The following is a 20181-nucleotide window of genomic DNA, read 5'->3' on the forward strand; positions in this document are numbered from 1 at the left end:
TGTGCCTCTTTGTCGCTCGTTCCGCGCTCTCGCTTGCACTTCAAGCCTTAAATGGAACGCCTCAGAGCGAGGTAACGCCGCATGAGTCATGTTTTTTCGTGCGTGCAGCCGGCTCCATCGAATTATAAGACGTTGTCACGTCAAAAAATCGGATAATACTGTTTTGTGTAAAATTATTGAGTGAGATTCATGTAGTGAAGTATCGGGAACCCCTGCTATGTTATTATTATTAATCATCAAAGTAAACAGGAACAATTTTGCGATTGCGACGGAAGTTAAGATAGCATTTAAACTGGAACTGTTATCAGTAGATAGATGTACAGATAATTCAACAATTTAATCGCAAGGCAGATGTTGCCGATGCATCACGGAGTTGTTTTAATAGGTGGCTGGGCGCACAGAAAGGGCGTCCCGACGCTATTTAAGCGCGGAAACATCGTAACTCTATCACATCACATCGCGTCGCGACGTCAGGCATCGGTTCCATTCACGTACTCGCTGTTGCACTACGACGCTTGAAACGCATAATAAACAAAACTTCTACCTACCACCATTATCTTACATTCATTCGTGATCATTTACTTGAATAAAATCATCGATCTTTTTTGCCATGTTTTTCTCGAAAGTTTTTGTTCTCGTACTTTCTTACTCCTGCCTCTGGGTGCTTGTCTTCGGACGCATTTCATTGTTGCGACTCGATGAAAATTACATCCCAAATCTTAAGGTAATCGTTTTTTACTTATTAAACACTTTAAATAAATCTGAATTAATATATAGAATGGGCGACGACAATTAAAATCATTTTTAAAAAGAGTTATTAAGTTTTAAATATTTCCCATATTGAGGGTGTGACTGTGGTGAGAGTTTTTGAAACATAAGTTGGTGAAAGCCCCTGAAACATAAATTAAGATGATTTTGGAATTTATTCATAAAAGATAAGACACAACTGTAGAATTTGAATAAAAATAAAAATTAAGATACTTCTACGAAAACGATTGAAGGTTTTGTTTGGTTTATAGCTTTCGATAGATTTTCAAGTAAAGAATTTTTTTTGTTCTAGAGTTTTAATAGAATGTGAGTAATTAGAAAAGATAAGGGTTCCCTTGTCCGTAAAGCTTGATGATAAAGCGTTTATGTTATTCTGTTGTGGAATATTTGCTAATGTTAATATTTTAATAAAGTTTGTTTGATTAACTTGTAATATCATTATTTGCATTGGCTTGACATCCGTGTAATGTCCCTCGCCGTTCTTTAATTTGGTCGTAAAAAATTAGTTCCATTAAGTTTTTCTTAGCCTGCTAGTGAAACAAAATTTCGGTTCTTTTCTTTTTCAACTATAGAACGAATTTATTATCAAGTATTAGCATTTTTCAGCGAAATTTTCCGATTATTCCATTTTAAAAATACTTGTATCTATATCAAATTGTGCAAACCAAATATTTAAGTAATCAGATTATAATCAGTGAGTCAAGGAGAGCAGTTTTGGTATCCCCCAGATATGACATGTCGTTCTACTAATGAGTTTATTTAGTTCAGTAGTGAAGGAAATTCCCCTATGACTTGAAACAAATTAATCTTTATCCGTTTTTACCACTTTCTATTTATAAAAGTTCCAAAAATATAGTCAGGGATGATGTGTCAAAAGAAAGTAATAACTTGTTTAGATACATTTCTTTAAGGTCTATCAAAAACTCTGACCAGTTCTATATCATTCTTTTTATCGAATAAAATTGTGGATATCGACAACACTAAAGCTTAGACAAATATGCAGACCTTTCTTAAAATTAAAAGTGGCTTTAATAGATCAAAGAATCAAATCCAATAGACTTGTTTTAGGCAAGGCAAAAGGAACGAACATATTTGCAAGGATTTAAACATAATTTCAGCCTGTGGGTACGTTAATTTGTTGCAATCGGAAATAGATTTACTCGAATTTGCCACAAAAATGGTTAAGTTCTGATTGTATATTGGTTTGCTTGTGCTAAACTTTTTTGATAATTTTTTTTTCATAAAAATTTCGCCACAAATATTTTGAGTAGGTATTTTGCTTTCTTTAGTAAAACAAATAAAAGCTGCTATTACTGTTTGCTTTTAATCTCTCTCCATTAATAATAAATTTGATTGAACGTTTACTTTATATTATAAAGGAGGAAGACCCTAATACTGGAACAATATTTTATAGAATAAATTTTTCTCTGCAACATTTCTAGTTAGAGACAAATTATTAACTGTTATATTTTCTGATTTGTATACAGTGCAAAGTTTATGTTAGTTTTTGCATTATTTATATCCTTTTAAGGTATAAGAAGGTCATTTCATAGCAGGGATTCCATCAAAGAAAGACTATTTATTAGTCTTCAGATGTCGGTATTAACACCAGAACCGATGGTTTTTCGAACTTTGTCGTTAGTTAAAAGGAATGTTGTGTAAAAAATACCCCACAACCTAGAAGAACCCATAAAAACAGTGCGTGAAAGCTGTTATAAGTTTTTTACCGCACGTAGAAGAAACAAAGAAGAAAAAGGCTAAGATGAAAAGTACTGTGTATTAAACACACGGTAGAGCATAAAGTAAAGCTATAAAGGCCATTCAAATATGGTGACTAACATGAACCTAAATAGCAATTTTCACTTTTCGAGATATGGAATATTTATCAAAGAATCGTGTGAAACTTCTTTAATATAGCTATTGCATTAACTAATTACTAAACATTAGAAAAATACAACATTATTTTGAGCAGACGAATGCAGAATTTTGGTTTAGTTTTGTTAAAAGCTTTTAGGCTTGCGCCATACAAACCTGCAGAGATGAATTACAAATCAAAACAAACAAACACAGACACATACGTAATGCTGCTGACAATTTGTCGAAATTTTCAGATTATGGATTGCTACTAATAGGTCAGCTCTGAAGTCTGTTAAAATGACCCCTTTTGGACGTATCCACCAGGGGTTACACGTGCCGTAACGTGACGCGTGACGCGCGACGTTACACTTTTCCGTTTTATATCCTAGAAAATTTCCTTCCAACCGTCGATAAATAAGTTTCACTTCAAAAAAAGTGACTCCTGAAATACTATAAAATGATTGCCCTTTATTTCGTCTGTTTTAAATATTTTCTCTGTGTATTCCTTTTTGAACAACAAGCAGTTACATTTGTTGCGATGCATGGCTAAGACTTTATAAAACTTTTTACTTACAGAAGACGAAAAGTTTTCCTGACAGCGCTTTATATTTAAACGTTCTCTCAGCAGAAAATCATTTTGAGAGAGACATCTGGTAAACACCTAGTTTAAAAGTTTGAAGAAATTCAAATCTGAAACTTAATTTTATATTCTACGTACTGCAAATCCTTTCGACGCCCTCAGGTGTTGTGTAAATTACTTGATACATGACGATGGTCCCCAAAACAATAAGTCTACAATTAATTGATGTGTATTATAGTAATGAGTTGTGAATAATTTATTGCATGCTAAGTAATTAACTTAATAAATTAAATTCTGTTTTTGGTAAATTCTGGTGAAGGCGCCTGACAGGGCAAAGATAATCGTTACCACATTGTGGTAGTTTATGTCGTAAACAGAGAAGACGATAAATAAATAAGAAAACTTTTTTGTTACAGCCCTATTCAGAGCTGAATATGCTGGATACCGAACAACCCCATAGCATCCTTCCAAGGACGAGACCCAAACGTAACGAAGACCATATAATTTCTGGTAAGATGAGAAAAAACTTTTGTAATAAAATCTCTAGAATAAAACTCTTCATAACAGAAAATAGCTACTTTTGCTGGGTAAACAATGTGAAATATATGACACTGAAACAATTCTGTTCCTTTCTCAAAATATAATAAAAAATAATGTTTTTGCTTATTATAAAATTATTAAGGAAATGAAAAATTCGAATGGGGAAACTACAGGCGTACAGTACAATTAGAATTAATTATTATTTTTGTATAATCTGCGATTGTGAGACTCTATGACTTGGGAAATTTATCTGGGAAAAATTAGATACTATACATGGGCATGAAGGGTAGTTAAGGGTAATAAAAGTGATCTAAATAAGAAATAATGATCATTTAAATCAGCTTACTTAATTTTTATTTCTGTAATAAATAAATGTCAAGACAAGACTTCAGCGATTTTATTCCAGCATATAAAAAGTGCTAACTTTGGTTTCCCTTTTTCCATTCACATATTAGTATTGTAATTTATACATACATAAAATGAAATGAAAAGTGCTACGAACAAAAATATTGAAATTTATGTAAAAGAATTCATTTTTAAAGCAGAAGACATTTATGGTTATTATTTTTGCATATATATATATAATGAAGAAAAGTTGCGACTTCTGCTTTTCGTGTAGATAAAAAAGGTAAAATACGAATTGGGCTCGTCTTTAACATCTACAGGGGGGTTGAGAAATACTCTTTTACTGCTACTTTTACCTAAATCCTTCAAGGAAACGATAACATACGTGGTATTAATGTCACTAATCATAAAAGAAAGTTTATTCAAAGGTAAAATGTGAAACGAAGTAAAAACAATAACTAAAAGTAAATTCTATTTATTGACTAATACGTTTTGATCGATTCTAACTATATATCTCTTTGGTTTTTGTTTTAAAACATGCGTTTTCATATAAATTAAACATTACTACGTATATTGTTGGCGACATGGTGTCCGTAGACAACAAAGTAAACTTTGCTTTCCATTTCATTAATTGTATGGCTCATATATCTTGTCATTTAATTAAAGCTAAAGCAAAACAGGTAACATCGGCAAGGTATTTTACAACAGGATGCTTGGACTTGAATAAAACCTAGTTAAAACATTACATTTCGGAGTTGCACATCAAACACTGCAATTATAAGACAGTGTTTATTATACCAGTTGATGGACCCTATAAACATAAACTCACTATAGTTGGGATGATTAAAATTGGCAAAGTCTGCCATAAATTGTCTGTGAGAATGGACGTATCTTTTTTTTTTGTTTCTACATCGGATTGAAAGTTAGAAAATGCTTCATGAGTAGTATAGACAACTTAAAAAGAGATAACCGAATAATAGTAAGCAGTGCAGCGGTTAGAGGTTGCTAAGGTACGTAAAAGATCAGGGTCGGCTTTATATATATAACGCCCGGTTGGAATTATTTCTTTAAACAAGCGTTTTTGCTTTCCTAAATTCCTGAGAATGTTGAACTTTCTTTAAAGTCCGATACTGGCAACTTGCTCAAATTCTGCTTGTTTACATCTCTTTCTGTTACATATCAATTGATGTGACGTTATTCTCTTTTGTTTATTAGCGTCCGCTGCAATTCCTATCTGGCATCTCTTTTCTATACTCACGATATTCCTTACAAAACGTTTGTCGTGAATAAAAATAGGCGTTCTGTCAGCAACCGTTCGAGAATAGTTAATAAGTTGAAAGAAGAAAGAAAATGGGACAGTATTATTGGGGACTATGCCAATTTTGAACGCTCCAACTATACTATCATTATCGCTATAGCATGTTTAGGATTATAATGGATTTCGGAAATTAATCTGTAATAATAATTTTGTCAGTACATGACCTTTTGTTAACAGTCTGTATTGCACTTGCACAAGAAAATCAGAATTGAACGTTCATTGAACGTACTGAGGAAATGCTTTACGAAATGAAAACTGCGGAAAATATAAAAGAGAATCAATTTCCACTGAAAAATCCATTTATTCCGGTAATATAATACAATCTGGTAATCTAAACCTCGATCAGGACCAGCTTTTGATATGAAAAAAAAGAAAGTTAACGATGTTCTTAGTATTACGTTACCATAACTTTAATCATGGTTATTTGTTCGTTTTCTGTTTTGGAAACAACAAGTGGATAAAACAAAAAGATACATTTCAACAAAAAATCTTCAGTGACAGTTGACAGAGAAAAAGGATACAATTGGATCGGTAATCTGACGATCGCATTAATGACATCGAATCAATCTTGACCCATCACATTTATTTTGTAAAAAAAAAAAAACAAATGGTCGTTTCAACATGGAACACAACGCCAACTTTTGTGACATTACGTGATAAATAAAAGAGAAGTTTTCAAATGATAAATTGAAGTTACAACATCTTTTGCTTAAAAGATCTGGAATTGCTTTTAAACGTCGATGTGAGCTAAAGTAAAATAAATAGTTGTCATGCTGAAAGATCGAAAGAAATTGTTTTGAAAATACGTATTGATGATAAAACAATTTTATAGAGCATCTATTACTGAAAGACTCTGTACGTTACAACACCGTGTATATAACGATACCTCTGTACTTATCAACATTTTTTTATATTAAACCTTAATGTATGCATATGAGTACTTAATTATGTAGGTGTAATGCCATTTTGAAACTGACACAATACATAAAACATTCAAGTGTTTTGTTTGCTGTAATAATTTGATGATACACATCGTAAATGACATGAAATTGCCCTGTATTAAGTGAAAAATAATCATGAAAACATCGAAGCTTTTAACAAAATTATCATTTATGGAACATATACATCATGTTGTACTATATTCTGTGCAACCATATTTTTTGACGTGACAACGTCTTATAATTCGATGGAGCCGGCTGCACGCACGAAAAAACATGACTCATGCGGCGTTACCTCGCTCTGAGGCGTTCCATTTAAGGCTTGAAGTGCAAGCGAGAGCGCGGAACGAGCGACAAAGAGGCACAATCGGCTTCCGCGTTCGACAGCGTTCGACATCTGTCTCTCTCCTACTTGAGTGAGCGATGCGTCCGCGTGGACAGCTGCTGTACAATAATACATTTCCATTTACCTCCTTCTCTATATCCATACAAAATATCTATCAAACAAATAAAATTAAAATTTTCTTTTGAAAAATGAAACCATTCCATCAGTATTTTCTTATGACGTTGTCACGTTCAACTATCGTCAGTAAACCGACTTTACAGACAACCGATTTTTTTTTGTGATGATCTGATAACATGTTGCTCTTTGACTTTTAAAAATATGAAAAGTATATTTTATTTAAATCGTAGTGCCTACTGTAATTGTCTAGACATTTTTATAAGTATAAAGTTATTTAACGAGAAATCCTACAACGTTTCTAAAATCATTGGTAAATCGTAGCAAGGAAGGGCAAGGGGGAAATGTTATAAATAGACAATTCCGTAAATATTACAATGAAAAAATTCTCAGGTAGGCATTCAATGTCCTTTCGGGATGTCCTTACAGGCTCCTTCAATATTTATGAATAGAAAATTAGACGAAGAAGAAGAGAAGTAAATTTAACAAATGACCTGCTTACAAATTCATGCCAAACCGTCGAATATTTCCCTACCATTCAAAATCAATAAAAAACTGTATTGGGACACAGTATTAGTTTGAATGGATAAATAAATTGAATCAATTTGTGCAGAAGTTTCTGTGGTCCATTTAAATAGAAAGTTAAAAAAGAACTTTGCATCTCCATAATAGGAATATTGAAATCGAAAACACAACAAATAATACAGCATTTGTGTAATAAATAATAAGTAATTAATAATGGGAGCTGTCTGTATTGCTATTTTAGTAACAGTAGAATTTTTTATCGAAAGACTCAACTTCCGGGAAAGTTTTCAAAGATTTTCATCATTTGACTTCACACCCGAATACCTTTTAAAAGTTCTAATGACATCTTTTGAAATAATTCCTTTTATTAATAGTATCAATAAGTATTGTAAATTGAAGAACTAACTTTAATTGAAATTTGAATTTTATTTTTTCATCGAAATAGAAATGTAGACAAAGTTATGCACTCTGGCAATTCATCTAGTTCATGAAACTTTTGTTATTGCTTGGTATCTTTAAATTATCAGAAGAAGACTCTGCTTCTATTTTCATTTCAGATTGCCTATACATGACTTCAGAAGAAGGAAATTTCTTTTACAAATCACTTAACAACGAAGAGACTGTGTGTGGAATTTACATGTTCACTGAACCTGACCAGAGAATAGAAATCCATTTCAATTATTTCGACGTTCCTTGCGAAATTGGCGGACTTGTTGCAGTAAGTTTTCTTTCTATTTTCTCCTAATAATTAGGAAAGGAAGTCATAGAATCACCGAAACTCTCACATGTGTACAATTTTGTTGGGTCATAATGGTTTTATTTTCTGAACAAGTGCGTTTTAATGTTTTTTCATTCTTTACGAAAAATACGTGTAACAGACATTCAATTTGCAGGCGATAGCAAATGTTTTGAGGATATCGAAAGTAAAAAAGCCTTTACAATTACATAGTTTCAAAAAAGGTATAATAAGTAAAATACTTTTTGAACCAAATAATAAGGGTTTTTCTCTTTTCAACAACATCATCAACTTTAATCATCAATAATAGTTTGTTTGTCGTCTCAAAAATAGACGGTTCATCCAAAGTATTTAAAATTATTACAGTATAATTATTTTTTTACATCTTAGCCTGTTTTATATTAGAGATACAATGGCAGTTCGAAATAAACGTGGTTGATTTTAGTTTCCTTCGTGTATGTTCCCTTAATGCATCGGTTGATATTAATTGATTTCATTACAGAACTAAAATTGCAAACGTCAATACCAGTGCATTACAGCCACAGAATCCAAATGGCCTTGCACACACGTACATGTACATATGTAGATAAATCAGACGTCTGTCCTTACGTTTAATTAGAATCAGATTGTCGTTTAATTTTTAAACCATTTTCAAAAACACACTCGTCAACTAAAGTAAGAAAATGGGAAAATTAAATTCACTGGACATGAATATTCAACGTTCGTATCGTTTAGAAAATTTTAAAATAGTCAAAGGGAAAACAAGTGACGATGAAACAAATTTAAAGATAATGTCTTGATTGAAACGTTTGAATTTTCGTACAATTTCAGTGAGAAAATTTATCGCGAAAACGATACATATTTATAGACTCATCTAAATAAACGGCGGGTTTGATACATGCATCTATTCCATTATTAATGGTATTTTGTGACAAATGTTGTTACAGTTTAGCATTCCGGAATTGACAAAGAGGCGCTAGGCGTGTGCTTTTGTTATTTTACCAGCGAAATGGGCGAATCGTGGATAGATAAACGGATTAGTTTTTGGAGCCATTCGTTCAGTTTGACACCACAAAATTTATGCCAATACAAGGTGTAGAGCATACAGAGTACATTAAAGCACAAACAAAATCAGAAAATTTGTTTCTACAGGATAGATTTAAACAAATTTCTGCTGATCTACATTTTGGGAAAAAGATTTTTGTTTGGCTATAGCAGTTTTAAATCTGCAAAAGCCTAAATCTCGGGGCCTAATGAGAACTCTTCATAAGCTCGCCATACACCCTCGTGCGTCTTATTCTAAAAATGTACCCCTGTTACATAATAACTACGTATCTGGTTTAATCTTTTCAAATGGAAAAAACAATTCCCTTTTAAGGGTCAGTTTGTACTTCTGTTTTGGACCATTGTTTGTGAATGACAATTTTGTAATTGTCTTTCATATTTATAGTTTGTTGAGAATTACACATCAACAGATACTTTAGTTCAGTCATTTCCTATAATGTGTGAAATAAACATGCAGGGATATCGTGTGGATACCACACTGACCATAAACAATTACATTTAGGAAGGCCATGTATTTTACCCTCTATTTTGTTAATGTAACTGGCACCCACACACTAATGGTTTCATATGTAGATAATTAAATGTGCCGGATTCAACGTATTACACGTTCATTAATGTTGCATTGCATTTTATGAATTAAAATTTTATACCATGGATTCAGGCTGATTTTACGAAGCCATTTGAATCCCATATTCACAGGCGTACCTATCAGAATAGTCATTTTTCAAAAGTTTGACGTATTCCATCTTGGTATTTAATAAATGGTTGTGTGTCGATAGCTATAAGGGTGTGGAAGATACGAGGGTTGAAAGTGAATGATTAAGGCACCTAGGACATTTTCATTTTTCGAAAAATGTGTTGTAAAAAATATGTGACCCGAAAAGTCGAGAATGTTCTGGGATGTACGAGAACCATTATGTATGAGTGGTAGTAATGTTTTTTAAAATTACTGTTTAAATAATTGTCTAACATACATACACGGTATTGTTTTAAACTTGGTTCTGTTAAAATTAAGACGAAAATTATGTAAAATGAGAGAAATTGTACATATTCAAGCAGGACATTGTACAGAAGGAGCAGAATTACTAGATTCTGTTCTAGACGTTGTTCGCAAAGAGGCAGAAAAATGCAAGGGACTAGATCCGGCTCGAAGGACCAAAAATGTTGTGGCTTTGGTTTGACGATAAATATATGTATGCACTTTTGGAATGGCACGTAAAGCCTCGATAAAGATAAATACTCGATATGTTTAAGGATATTTATTAACATTAAACGACCGAATTCAAAGCACAACACTTAAACCATTAGACTAATTGACTTCAGCAGTCCTTTAGAATAAGTGAAACTGTATCTACTTGAATGTTCAACGAATATTTAGGATTATCTTCAAGTGGACAGAATGCTCTGAAGTGTATAAGTCGTGGAGTCGGATTTTGACTAATACTTTTACAGTCTTATGTGCATTGAATGTAAATCCAGTTGATTAATAAAATAAAACAGAAACCAGTAAGTGGTATAATAAAATAAAAAAAGTTTCTTATAGTTTATAGACGGATGGGAGATGAATGGAGAAATCTTTCCCAGTAAAATGGACGATTCTCGACCAATGAGGCAGCGATTTGCTGAGTTCTGCGGAGAAAAGAAAATCAAACAGATCTTCGTCAGTTCTCAGAACGTAGCCTTTTTGCAATATAGAATTCCGGGACCTGGAAAGGGTTTTAGCTTTACAACCCGATTTATAAAAAATCCTGCCCGTAAGTACTGTAGAATTATTGAAAAATTTACATCGTTTACATTAACTATTGCAAAAACTAATGGAAAGATTAAACACAAAATTAAAAAAAGATGAAACTTTTGAAAATATTAATTATTCTCCTGCTAGAGTAAAAAGATTTTGATTAAACTTTGAAAATTCCAAACTTATATTTTACCATTCGAAGCCAATTAAATCATTTAACTTTAACATCAGAATACTGAATGTGAGATATATTTTTTTTTGGCAGGATTTGAAGTCAAGTGATTTAATCAAAAGAAATGTATAAAATAATTCGAAGTGGTTTGTATTCTGTCGAAACTGTCAGACGCGGATCGCGATTTCGATCTTTTTGGATCTCATCAGCGCGTCGCAGACAGCTCCGGCAGAACACAGACCAACTTTTACTTGCTGTCTTAACAGCGCGTTTTAGAAAGAAATGTAGTAAGAAAATTTCGGGTCAGGTTACTTTATCCTTTTTCATAGAAGACCCTATCATCCTAATTCATGAGCATTATGAGTTGCTATATCTTGTTTTTAGCCTGCAATATATTCCTTCAAGACGAAGAGGATGTAATAACCCTCCGAAACTACGGAAATAGAACCAATTGCAGCGTAAGTGCAATGTTTCCGGCTGAAATCCATATTCTGGCGTTAAGTGTGGGAGTTGTTCCAACGACTGGTCGACGATATTCGTTTGAAACTGGGAGTTTATATAAGGTACGTTACGTTCTTTCGATTTTTTTAGTTAACATATTATTTAGATAACTTTAGTATATAAATACTTAACATTTGTTTAATATTTTAGTGTAAAAAGCGAGGACTAAGTGATTATGTTGAAATTGGGGGTTCATCGGGACTAGATAACTCGAACCTTTATCTAGCAGATTCAGTCTGCGGAATGGATTCGAAACCAGGTAATAAATGCCTTTTTATTCTAACAAGAACTAGTCTAAACTTTCCGTTTATAGTGTCAGTCCGCTTATAACGAAATTTTTTTATAATTTTAAATGGTTTTGTAAGTTAACCCGTTCGGTACTAGGCTTAGTACCTACATAAAATCTTCTGCTATAGCGATGAACACGGTTTTAGCGACGCATATAACATTTTAAATTCGGATATAATGACAGTGAGGTACTTAAAGCGAATTTTTGTCGAATGTTGTGTGCTATGTTTAATAAAACACTTTCTTGAGTGGTAGTTTCCTTAATGACCATCAAATCTGATTATTGACACTTTGGTACGCTACCAAAATATTACAATACATCCGGAAAAAGCAGCTATTAATTATTATTAATATTAATATCCTTCCCAATCGATACTACTGAATTACAATTTTAATCTCGAACTATTCGGGTCATCATCATAAGGTCGTCAGTCATAAGACTGGTTGGACACGTACCTCCACTCTTTCCTATCCTGAGCTAAACTTCGCATTTCCCTAAAACTAGAACAGCCCACATCCTTAACTATTTGGGAACAGTAATCTAATCTAGGTCTACCTCTACCCCTCCTAACTCCTGTTTCTGCCTCTAATATGTCTCTGACTAGACCTTCATGCCTGAGAAGGTGTCCTACCAACCTATCTCGCCTATTTTTTATTGACTTTCATAGAGTCCTCTGTTCTCCTATTCTTTCTAATATACCTTTTCATTTCTAACATTTTCTACCCACGTTATCCTCATCATTCGCCTATAACACCACATTTCGAACGCTTCTAACCTTTTCTTTTCCGCCGCGCCCACTGTCCATGTTTCGCACCCGTACAATGCCGTGCTCCAAACATACACCTTTAACAACCTTTTTCGAATTTCTAAATTAACCGTTCGCGAGCATAGAAGTGACTTCTTTTTATTAAAGGCGACACCGCTATCCTCTGCTTTATATCCCTATAACCTTTATATTACTATTCGGGTAAATAATATTTATTAATTGCAAAGTTCCAACGTTTCGTTTACTGATTTTGAGCTTCCTCAGGGAATTTTACGAGTCTTCAACTTGGAACTTTACAATAATTAATAAATATCATTTACTTGAATAATTCAATTAAATTGTTAAAATGCGTTGTTTGGTACCAATATAAAGTTATAATAATTTTATGAATTGCCTTGTATTTTAGCTAAATTTTCGGAAATGATTGGATGTGGAACCACTACAGTCCGATTGGTTTCAAGTGGCATTTTCGACAATTCTGTCACCGTGGCATTGAGGAGATTAGACGAAGAGCGAATAAGTAACGGATTTTTCAGTGTTTTGTGTCCAATGGAAGAAAATAAAAAATAGGTAAGTACGTAAAGGCGCCTGAAAAAGAAAAATAATTAAGTAAAAAGTCTTTTTATTTGCAATCAACTATTAAGTATTCATTACTTTTCTTGTTTAAGGTGGTTAACATTAGATGCCCTCCACTACCATCTCAATTAGAAAAAGGAACATTAATTGTGTTCTGTTTTTGATTTAATTTATTGTAACAATAGGCGTTTTAATATCCCAGTTAATAATTCAATAAAGACATTCTTCCTTCTCGTGTTTTTACAGTTAAAGTGGAGATTTTGTTTTATTTTCGTTTTTCGATATTCATATTTTTTCTAAAAACAGTAAAAATCAAAACACTAGGATGCTAACCAAAATGCTTTTAATTGTATCGTTTCGAACACATTAAATTTCTTCAGTTATTGTAAAAAATAGTAAAATTGAAATTATGTACAGTTCAGGTAACAAATACGTCATATTTTTACAGAAAAATTATTTGCTATAGCTGCAAAATCATTAGGTAACAAAAACGTAAATTAGAAAACTTTTTCTTTATCTGCTGATGTTCTTTTTAATCGTAAGAATAAGGAAACTCGTTAGTAAATGTTCCTGGTATACAGGAAATACTTTAAATCCAAAAATGAAGTTATTTTTACATTTTATCCTCTTACATTAATTTGCCCCACTTATCCCGCGTGGAAAAGAAAATTGGCTTACATCAGTAAGTAAAAGTGACGAATAGAAAGTTTTATTACACAAAAAATTGCTTATCTGTTTAAAACAGAAGCTAACCTTTTATATTTTATGACCTTTACCATGAAAAATTAGGACCAGTACCAATTCAAAAACTTTTTAATGAATTTCAGGATTATGTCTCATTAAAACTTCAAATTAGAAACATAAAAGGGTTTATTTTTGTACATTACTGTAATATACAATAAGAATTTTACATTGTCCTTATAGAAATTGAAAACGCAGTCTTATGTTAATTATTATGCAAAATTAGGAGATTTTCATTTTCGTTTTTCACAAAATTGGAAAGTTTCGCATCTATTTTTGTCGTTATTTGGATCTAACCGAATAAATATCAACATTCAAATTTTCTTGTATAATCATCACAATTAATTTAAAATGCCTATTGTATTAATTATTATATATTAATTTAAAATAGAAATAAGAAATTAGTTATGCNGTTCAGTCTAGAGATTGATACCATATTTAGTTTATGGAAGTTTTAATTTTAATATTACCATTTCCCTCATGTTAATTCTAATATAAGGGATGATTGTAGTGGCACTTAGAGTGCGAGAAAACGGCCGATTTTTGGCCACTGGAGACATATAATTTTTCCACTGCCTACTTCGAATACTTTCCGTACTTCTCTACATTGATAGCGCCACCAGTCCTTTTTACTTGACTTTACTTCGACTAAGCCTTTCTAATGTAACAAACTGGAAAATTCCGCGTGTATTAAACAGTATCGGACGTTAATACGTTCACAGTAATCCATTTTGAATAATCCTAGTTTTCCGGCTCCAGCAACGAAATATATAGTGAAATCAATGAAACAATATTTGATTTGTGAAAGGTTGTGCAAACAGTATTTATTATAAAAAATTATTATTAAGAAAGACAGTATTTGTTGTTATTGAATGAGATAATGTTACCAATGGATAGAGCGGTATTGTGGATTATTGTATCTATTGGAATTTTGCGGTGAGTCTTGGACATTTTAGAATAACTATTTTCAAAATTGCAATATTTTATGTGTAACTTTTATCTAATAATAGGAAAAATGTACATAAAATTCCTTTTACAGATCTGCCCAAAATTATATCTAGCTATAGTTGGTGCATTTTGTACCGGAAAATGTTCATATCTTTATTCTTTAGCTTTCAGAAATAATGCAAGTCTGTTTAGCAGCCTTTCACCATATAAAACATGAATTAGTTATGCTTCACTGTAATTGAAGCACACATTGGGTTGCCTACCTGTCATAAAATTAATTCTGTTATTTATGAGCTTTAATCAAGGATATATAGAAACTGAGCCACGGTATTCAGTAACATTTTTTGTTGAAAAAGATTAATAAAGTTCAAAATTACAGGAGTTTATTGAGTTAGATAATTAATATGAAGAAACTAAGCGAATTACTTCCTTTTCTAACGCTTTCCGTTTTAATAAAAATAGGTTTTAGTGGCGTTGGCTGAATTGCACTATTCCGAGATTGTTTGCGAAGTTACTGAATATCCTGAGCTTTTTTATAAATTCAGATTTTGTTATCTATGTTTGAAATAACAAGAAGATGAGTCATTTTAACTCTGTTAACGAGTCGAAGCTTCTAGAACAAAAAAGAAATACAGTTACATTTACACACGTACGATAAATATGTTGTGAAAAATATTACAATTCCTTCGATCAATGCGGGACTTATTAAAAGTAAGTATCATGTAAAACTTGTAAATAATAATTACATGTTCATTTATTCGTATTAAACTGTTACAATTACTATAATTATACACAAAGTAGTAATTGAAATTTACGAATAATTATTGTCGATTTAAGTTAAATTCCTGACCGTTGCTGTTAAATTGTGTAGTTTTTTTCCAGGGTGACGGCCAAATAATTAATAAATATTATTAAATAAATATTAAATTATTTGACCGCCACCCTGGAAAAAACTAGATAATTTATTTATTGTAATTCGTAAGTAATTTCTTTTTCTTGAGGCCTTCGAAATTGATTTGTGATTGTACAGTACGAATTTCAGACTTTGAATTCTGCCATTTCTTACGCTTCTTAAACAATAATTGCAAGTTATTGTTTGATGTTACAAAGTAAATTATCCTTTTTGTTTAATCAGCTTCAAAGTCCTTTTCGTATTGTTGCATGGTACAGTCAATAACTTTAAAAGGGTTTAATATAATGCAAGAAAACAGGGAGCGAAATCAGATAAAAGAGAGAATATACAAGGTGTTCCATTAGAAAAATACAATTCAATAGTTTTTTACCTAAATCTTATTAAATGCGAAAACTTTGATTATCCTTTTCCCTTCGAGTGTTCACTCTCTCTATATTGGAAAGCTAGGATATATAGTCGATATATAGACTGATTTTAAGTTACAGGAAGAAAAACATTCTTATATCGTACGTTGTAGAAAACATAAATTCAAACTAAATAACAAAATTTTTTATGATAGCGTTTCTAGTAAATTTTATAATGCATGACGATATGCTCAAGTTTTCTTGTTCTAAAGGAATAAGTTTAAGGGAATTGAAAATTTTCATTAAATGTGACTGCAAAAATAGCCCATTTTCTCCATCTCCAATTTTGTGTTACGCTTACCTATATAAAGAAATTAAACACATGTTTAAAAGGGTGAAAACTATTCCTTTACTATGAATAAGCCATAAATCTGTTATAAAAACAGTCGATTACCGGATGAAAAACTACCCTCATCTTGGATTATAAACTTATACGTTTGGGAAAAAATGGATATAAGTACCTATCAAATGTCTAATTTTGATTGCAATGTGGAATGATGTATTATTGATGGAATTTCAATGCATAAGCAATAAATGTTTTTTCCCTGAGTCAAGTTCACGATTCAAGACATGGGGTAGATGTTTACCGTGTATACAACGGGGTTTTAGTACACTAATGTTAACTCGTAACTGACTTATGGTTTAATTATATTAGTAAAACTTGAGGAGTTTAAAATTTGTTTTCAATTACTGGGTATTGGTACAGTATAATAATGTATAAGGGTAGTTGCAACCCTTTTACAGATGTGTTCCGCTGTTCAGTCTAGAGATTGATACCATATTTAGTTTATGGAAGTTTTAATTTTAATATTACCATTTCCCTCATGTTAATTCTAATATAAGGGATGATTGTAGTGGCACTTAGAGTGCGAGAAAACGGCCGATTTTTGGCCACTGGAGACATATAATTTTTCCACTGCCTACTTCGAATACTTTCCGTACTTCTCTACATTGATAGCGCCACCAGTCCTTTTTACTTGACTTTACTTCGACTAAGCCTTTCTAATGTAACAAACTGGAAAATTCCGCGTGTATTAAACAGTATCGGACGTTAATACGTTCACAGTAATCCATTTTGAATAATCCTAGTTTTCCGGCTCCAGCAACGAAATATATAGTGAAATCAATGAAACAATATTTGATTTGTGAAAGGTTGTGCAAACAGTATTTATTATAAAAAATTATTATTAAGAAAGACAGTATTTGTTGTTATTGAATGAGATAATGTTACCAATGGATAGAGCGGTATTGTGGATTATTGTATCTATTGGAATTTTGCGGTGAGTCTTGGACATTTTAGAATAACTATTTTCAAAATTGCAATATTTTATGTGTAACTTTTATCTAATAATAGGAAAAATGTACATAAAATTCCTTTTACAGATCTGCCCAAAATTATATCTAGCTATAGTTGGTGCATTTTGTACCGGAAAATGTTCATATCTTTATTCTTTAGCTTTCAGAAATAATGCAAGTCTGTTTAGCAGCCTTTCACCATATAAAACATGCAGAAAAATATTCAATTGTTTCATTGTTTTAGTAAAAAAAAAACACAGTCGTTCCTAGCAGTTTTTCAACCATTTAAAGCACACAAAAAAATGTTAAAATCGTTTATTTTTTTAGCTTTAAAATGAAATGCAAGGGTTTTTCACCGTATAAAGCATGCAGAAGAAAGCTCAGTTTTATTTTTTTTTAGTTTTAACTGTTTGCACCACCACCAGTTCAATAGAATAGCAGATGATCGTAGACTTTTTTTTTAATATTGCAGTAGGAACGTATTTTTTTAAGGTTTTACATTAATTATGTTACATTCTTATTAACCGACGAAAACAAGGAGGAGGTTCTCAAGTAGACGCGTATATTTTTTTTATGTATCACCACGCATAACTTTTTACAGAGTAGTCTGATTTTGATAATTCTTTATTTATTGGGAAAGATATACCCCAAAGTTGGTCTCATATAAATTTTGAAAAAAAATTCTGACCCTAAGGGTAGGAAAACAGGGGATGATTGTTGTTTTTTGTTCACTCACTGATTGTAATGTATGACCACGCACAACTTTTGATAGAATAGTCCGATTTTGATAATTCTTTTTTTATTGGAAAGGGTATACCCAGATGAACTTGGAAAAAAGAAACATAACCCTAAGGGTAGGAAAACAGGGTACGATTTATAGTAGGAAAATAATAGTAATAGTAGTAGTAGTAGTAATTAGTAGATTATAGCCACAAAAAGTTATAAAATAAAATCTTCTTAACAAAAAAATTAAACCGCCGAGAAAACTGAAAAGCAAAAAATAATAAACCTTTATTTTATTAACCTCAATAACTAAGTTCTTTAACTAATGTAAGTATACGTAAGTAATTTTGAGTCGGCGCCAAACAATCAATAAACAAAGTTCACTAAATTACCTTAAATTTAAAGGACTAACCAAATTAAATTAATAATGCAATGGTTATTTCTTTAAATTTAAGGTAATTTGGTGATCTTTGTTTATTGATTGTTTAGCGCCGATTCAAAACTATTTAAGTATATACTTACATTTGTTAAAGAACTTTCATGTTTTTCGACGGTTTAAGTTTCTGTTAAAACGTTTTTATTTACGAAAAAATTGTCGAACCATAGTTGCCGTTAAACGATTATCTAAGTTTGATGGTCGCGGGAAGGTTATTTTGCTCATATCGTAATGTATACGTGTGTGTTCATGTCGAGTACTATTGAAAGAAATAATGTTCTTTATAGCGAAATATTTTGTGGGCTTTCAATTTAGTTAGATGGGTGTGGCTCTTCTTGCTGAGGGATTATTAATGTCTTGTTTCTACAATTTATGGTGAGCTATTATTATTACTGAGTAATTTTTGCATGTTATTATACTCTTATTTTATTGGAAGAAATTAAGATAAGAGGTTTCTGTTTGATTGATAAATATAATAGGGATATCACAGGCACTTAGGTGCGAGAATGTTTGATATTGGATTATTGCAGATGTGGTGGACGCGTGTGTTAAGCAATAATTATTAGCTAGGGAGGCTACCGAGTTTGAGAATTATTTGGAATAGGTGAATATTGCCGCAGTAGTCGGTTGTCGCTTCGGATAAANCTCGACGTGATGCACAGTGTCTCTAGAAAATTTTGATAACACTCGCATAGAAATCGGTTGTTTATTGCGAAATATTTTATGTGCTTTCACTTTAGTTAGATGGGTGTGGCTCTTTTTGCTGAGGGATTATTAATGTCTTGTTTCTACAATTTGTGGTGAGTTATTATTATTGAGTAATTTTTGCATGTTATTATACTCTTCTTTTATTGGATGAAATTAAGATAAGAGGTTTCTGTTTGATTGATAAATATATTAGGGATATCACAGGCACTTTGGTGCGAGAATGTTGGCCCATGTTTGATATTGGATTATTGCAGATGTGGTGGACGCGGGTGTTAAGCAATAATTATTAGCTAGGGAGGCTACCGAGTTTGAGAATTATTTGGAATAGGTGAATATTGCATCAGTATTAGGTTGTCGCTTTCAATTAGAGGTAGAGCTTAGGATAAATTATTAATTATAGGGCGTGTTGCAAAATTAGGTATGTACTCATGTTTGTTTTCTTCTTTTCCTGCTAGATAAGAGAGAGTGAAGGGGAAGACGTAACGGTTACCACCGAACAAGGGAATCGGAGTACGGGAACGTCACCATTGGTATTTTTGTTTTTTCTTTACTTATTTATTTGTAATTTTAATAACTATTCGTAAGAATAGTTCTGTATTTCTCGGAGCACATTTTCTTCTTCCTTTACTCAGTATTGTTAACTTCCATCGCTAAGCTCGTAACCCTTAAATACATATTATACGATATTCTACATATATATTTAGAATGTGGTAATTGTAATGTGATTGTTTATATAAAAATCTTGCCATTAAAAGGTCGACTCAAATTTGAATATTTTGACTTTCTTGAGATTAAAATTTTCAGTTTATTAATTTGATTTTGACCCTATTAATATATA

The 20181-nt window shown here is 31.9% G+C and overlaps 1 protein-coding gene across 1 annotated transcript; it reads left to right on the top strand.

The window, feature by feature from the left end:
- The first annotated feature begins 331 nt into the window (after positions 1–331).
- On the top strand, positions 332–13405 carry LOC108741929 (corticotropin-releasing factor-binding protein). The gene is made up of 8 exons (XM_018476903.1): positions 332–724; positions 3622–3715; positions 7889–8049; positions 10676–10886; positions 11427–11605; positions 11694–11802; positions 13005–13168; positions 13267–13405. The coding sequence occupies exons 1-7, from the start codon at positions 611–613 to the stop codon at positions 13166–13168; spliced, it is 1032 nt and encodes a 343-aa protein (XP_018332405.1). The 5' UTR covers positions 332–610; the 3' UTR covers positions 13267–13405.
- Positions 13406–20181: the final 6776 nt, after the last annotated feature.

Source organism: Agrilus planipennis, unplaced genomic scaffold (assembly GCF_000699045.2).
Source record: "Agrilus planipennis isolate EAB-ADULT unplaced genomic scaffold, Apla_2.0 scaffold340, whole genome shotgun sequence".
NCBI lineage: Eukaryota > Metazoa > Arthropoda > Insecta > Coleoptera > Buprestidae > Agrilus > Agrilus planipennis.

Bases quoted from the DNA above. Each gene is read 5' to 3' on its own strand.
- LOC108741929 (XM_018476903.1), top strand. From the start codon at position 611: ATGTTTTTCTCGAAAGTTTTTGTTCTCGTACTTTCTTACTCCTGCCTC. The intron at 725-3,621 runs GTAATCGTTTTT...TTTTTGTTACAG, and splicing joins ATTACATCCCAAATCTTAAG to CCCTATTCAGAGCTGAATAT. The intron at 3,716-7,888 runs GTAAGATGAGAA...TTTTCATTTCAG, and splicing joins CGAAGACCATATAATTTCTG to ATTGCCTATACATGACTTCA.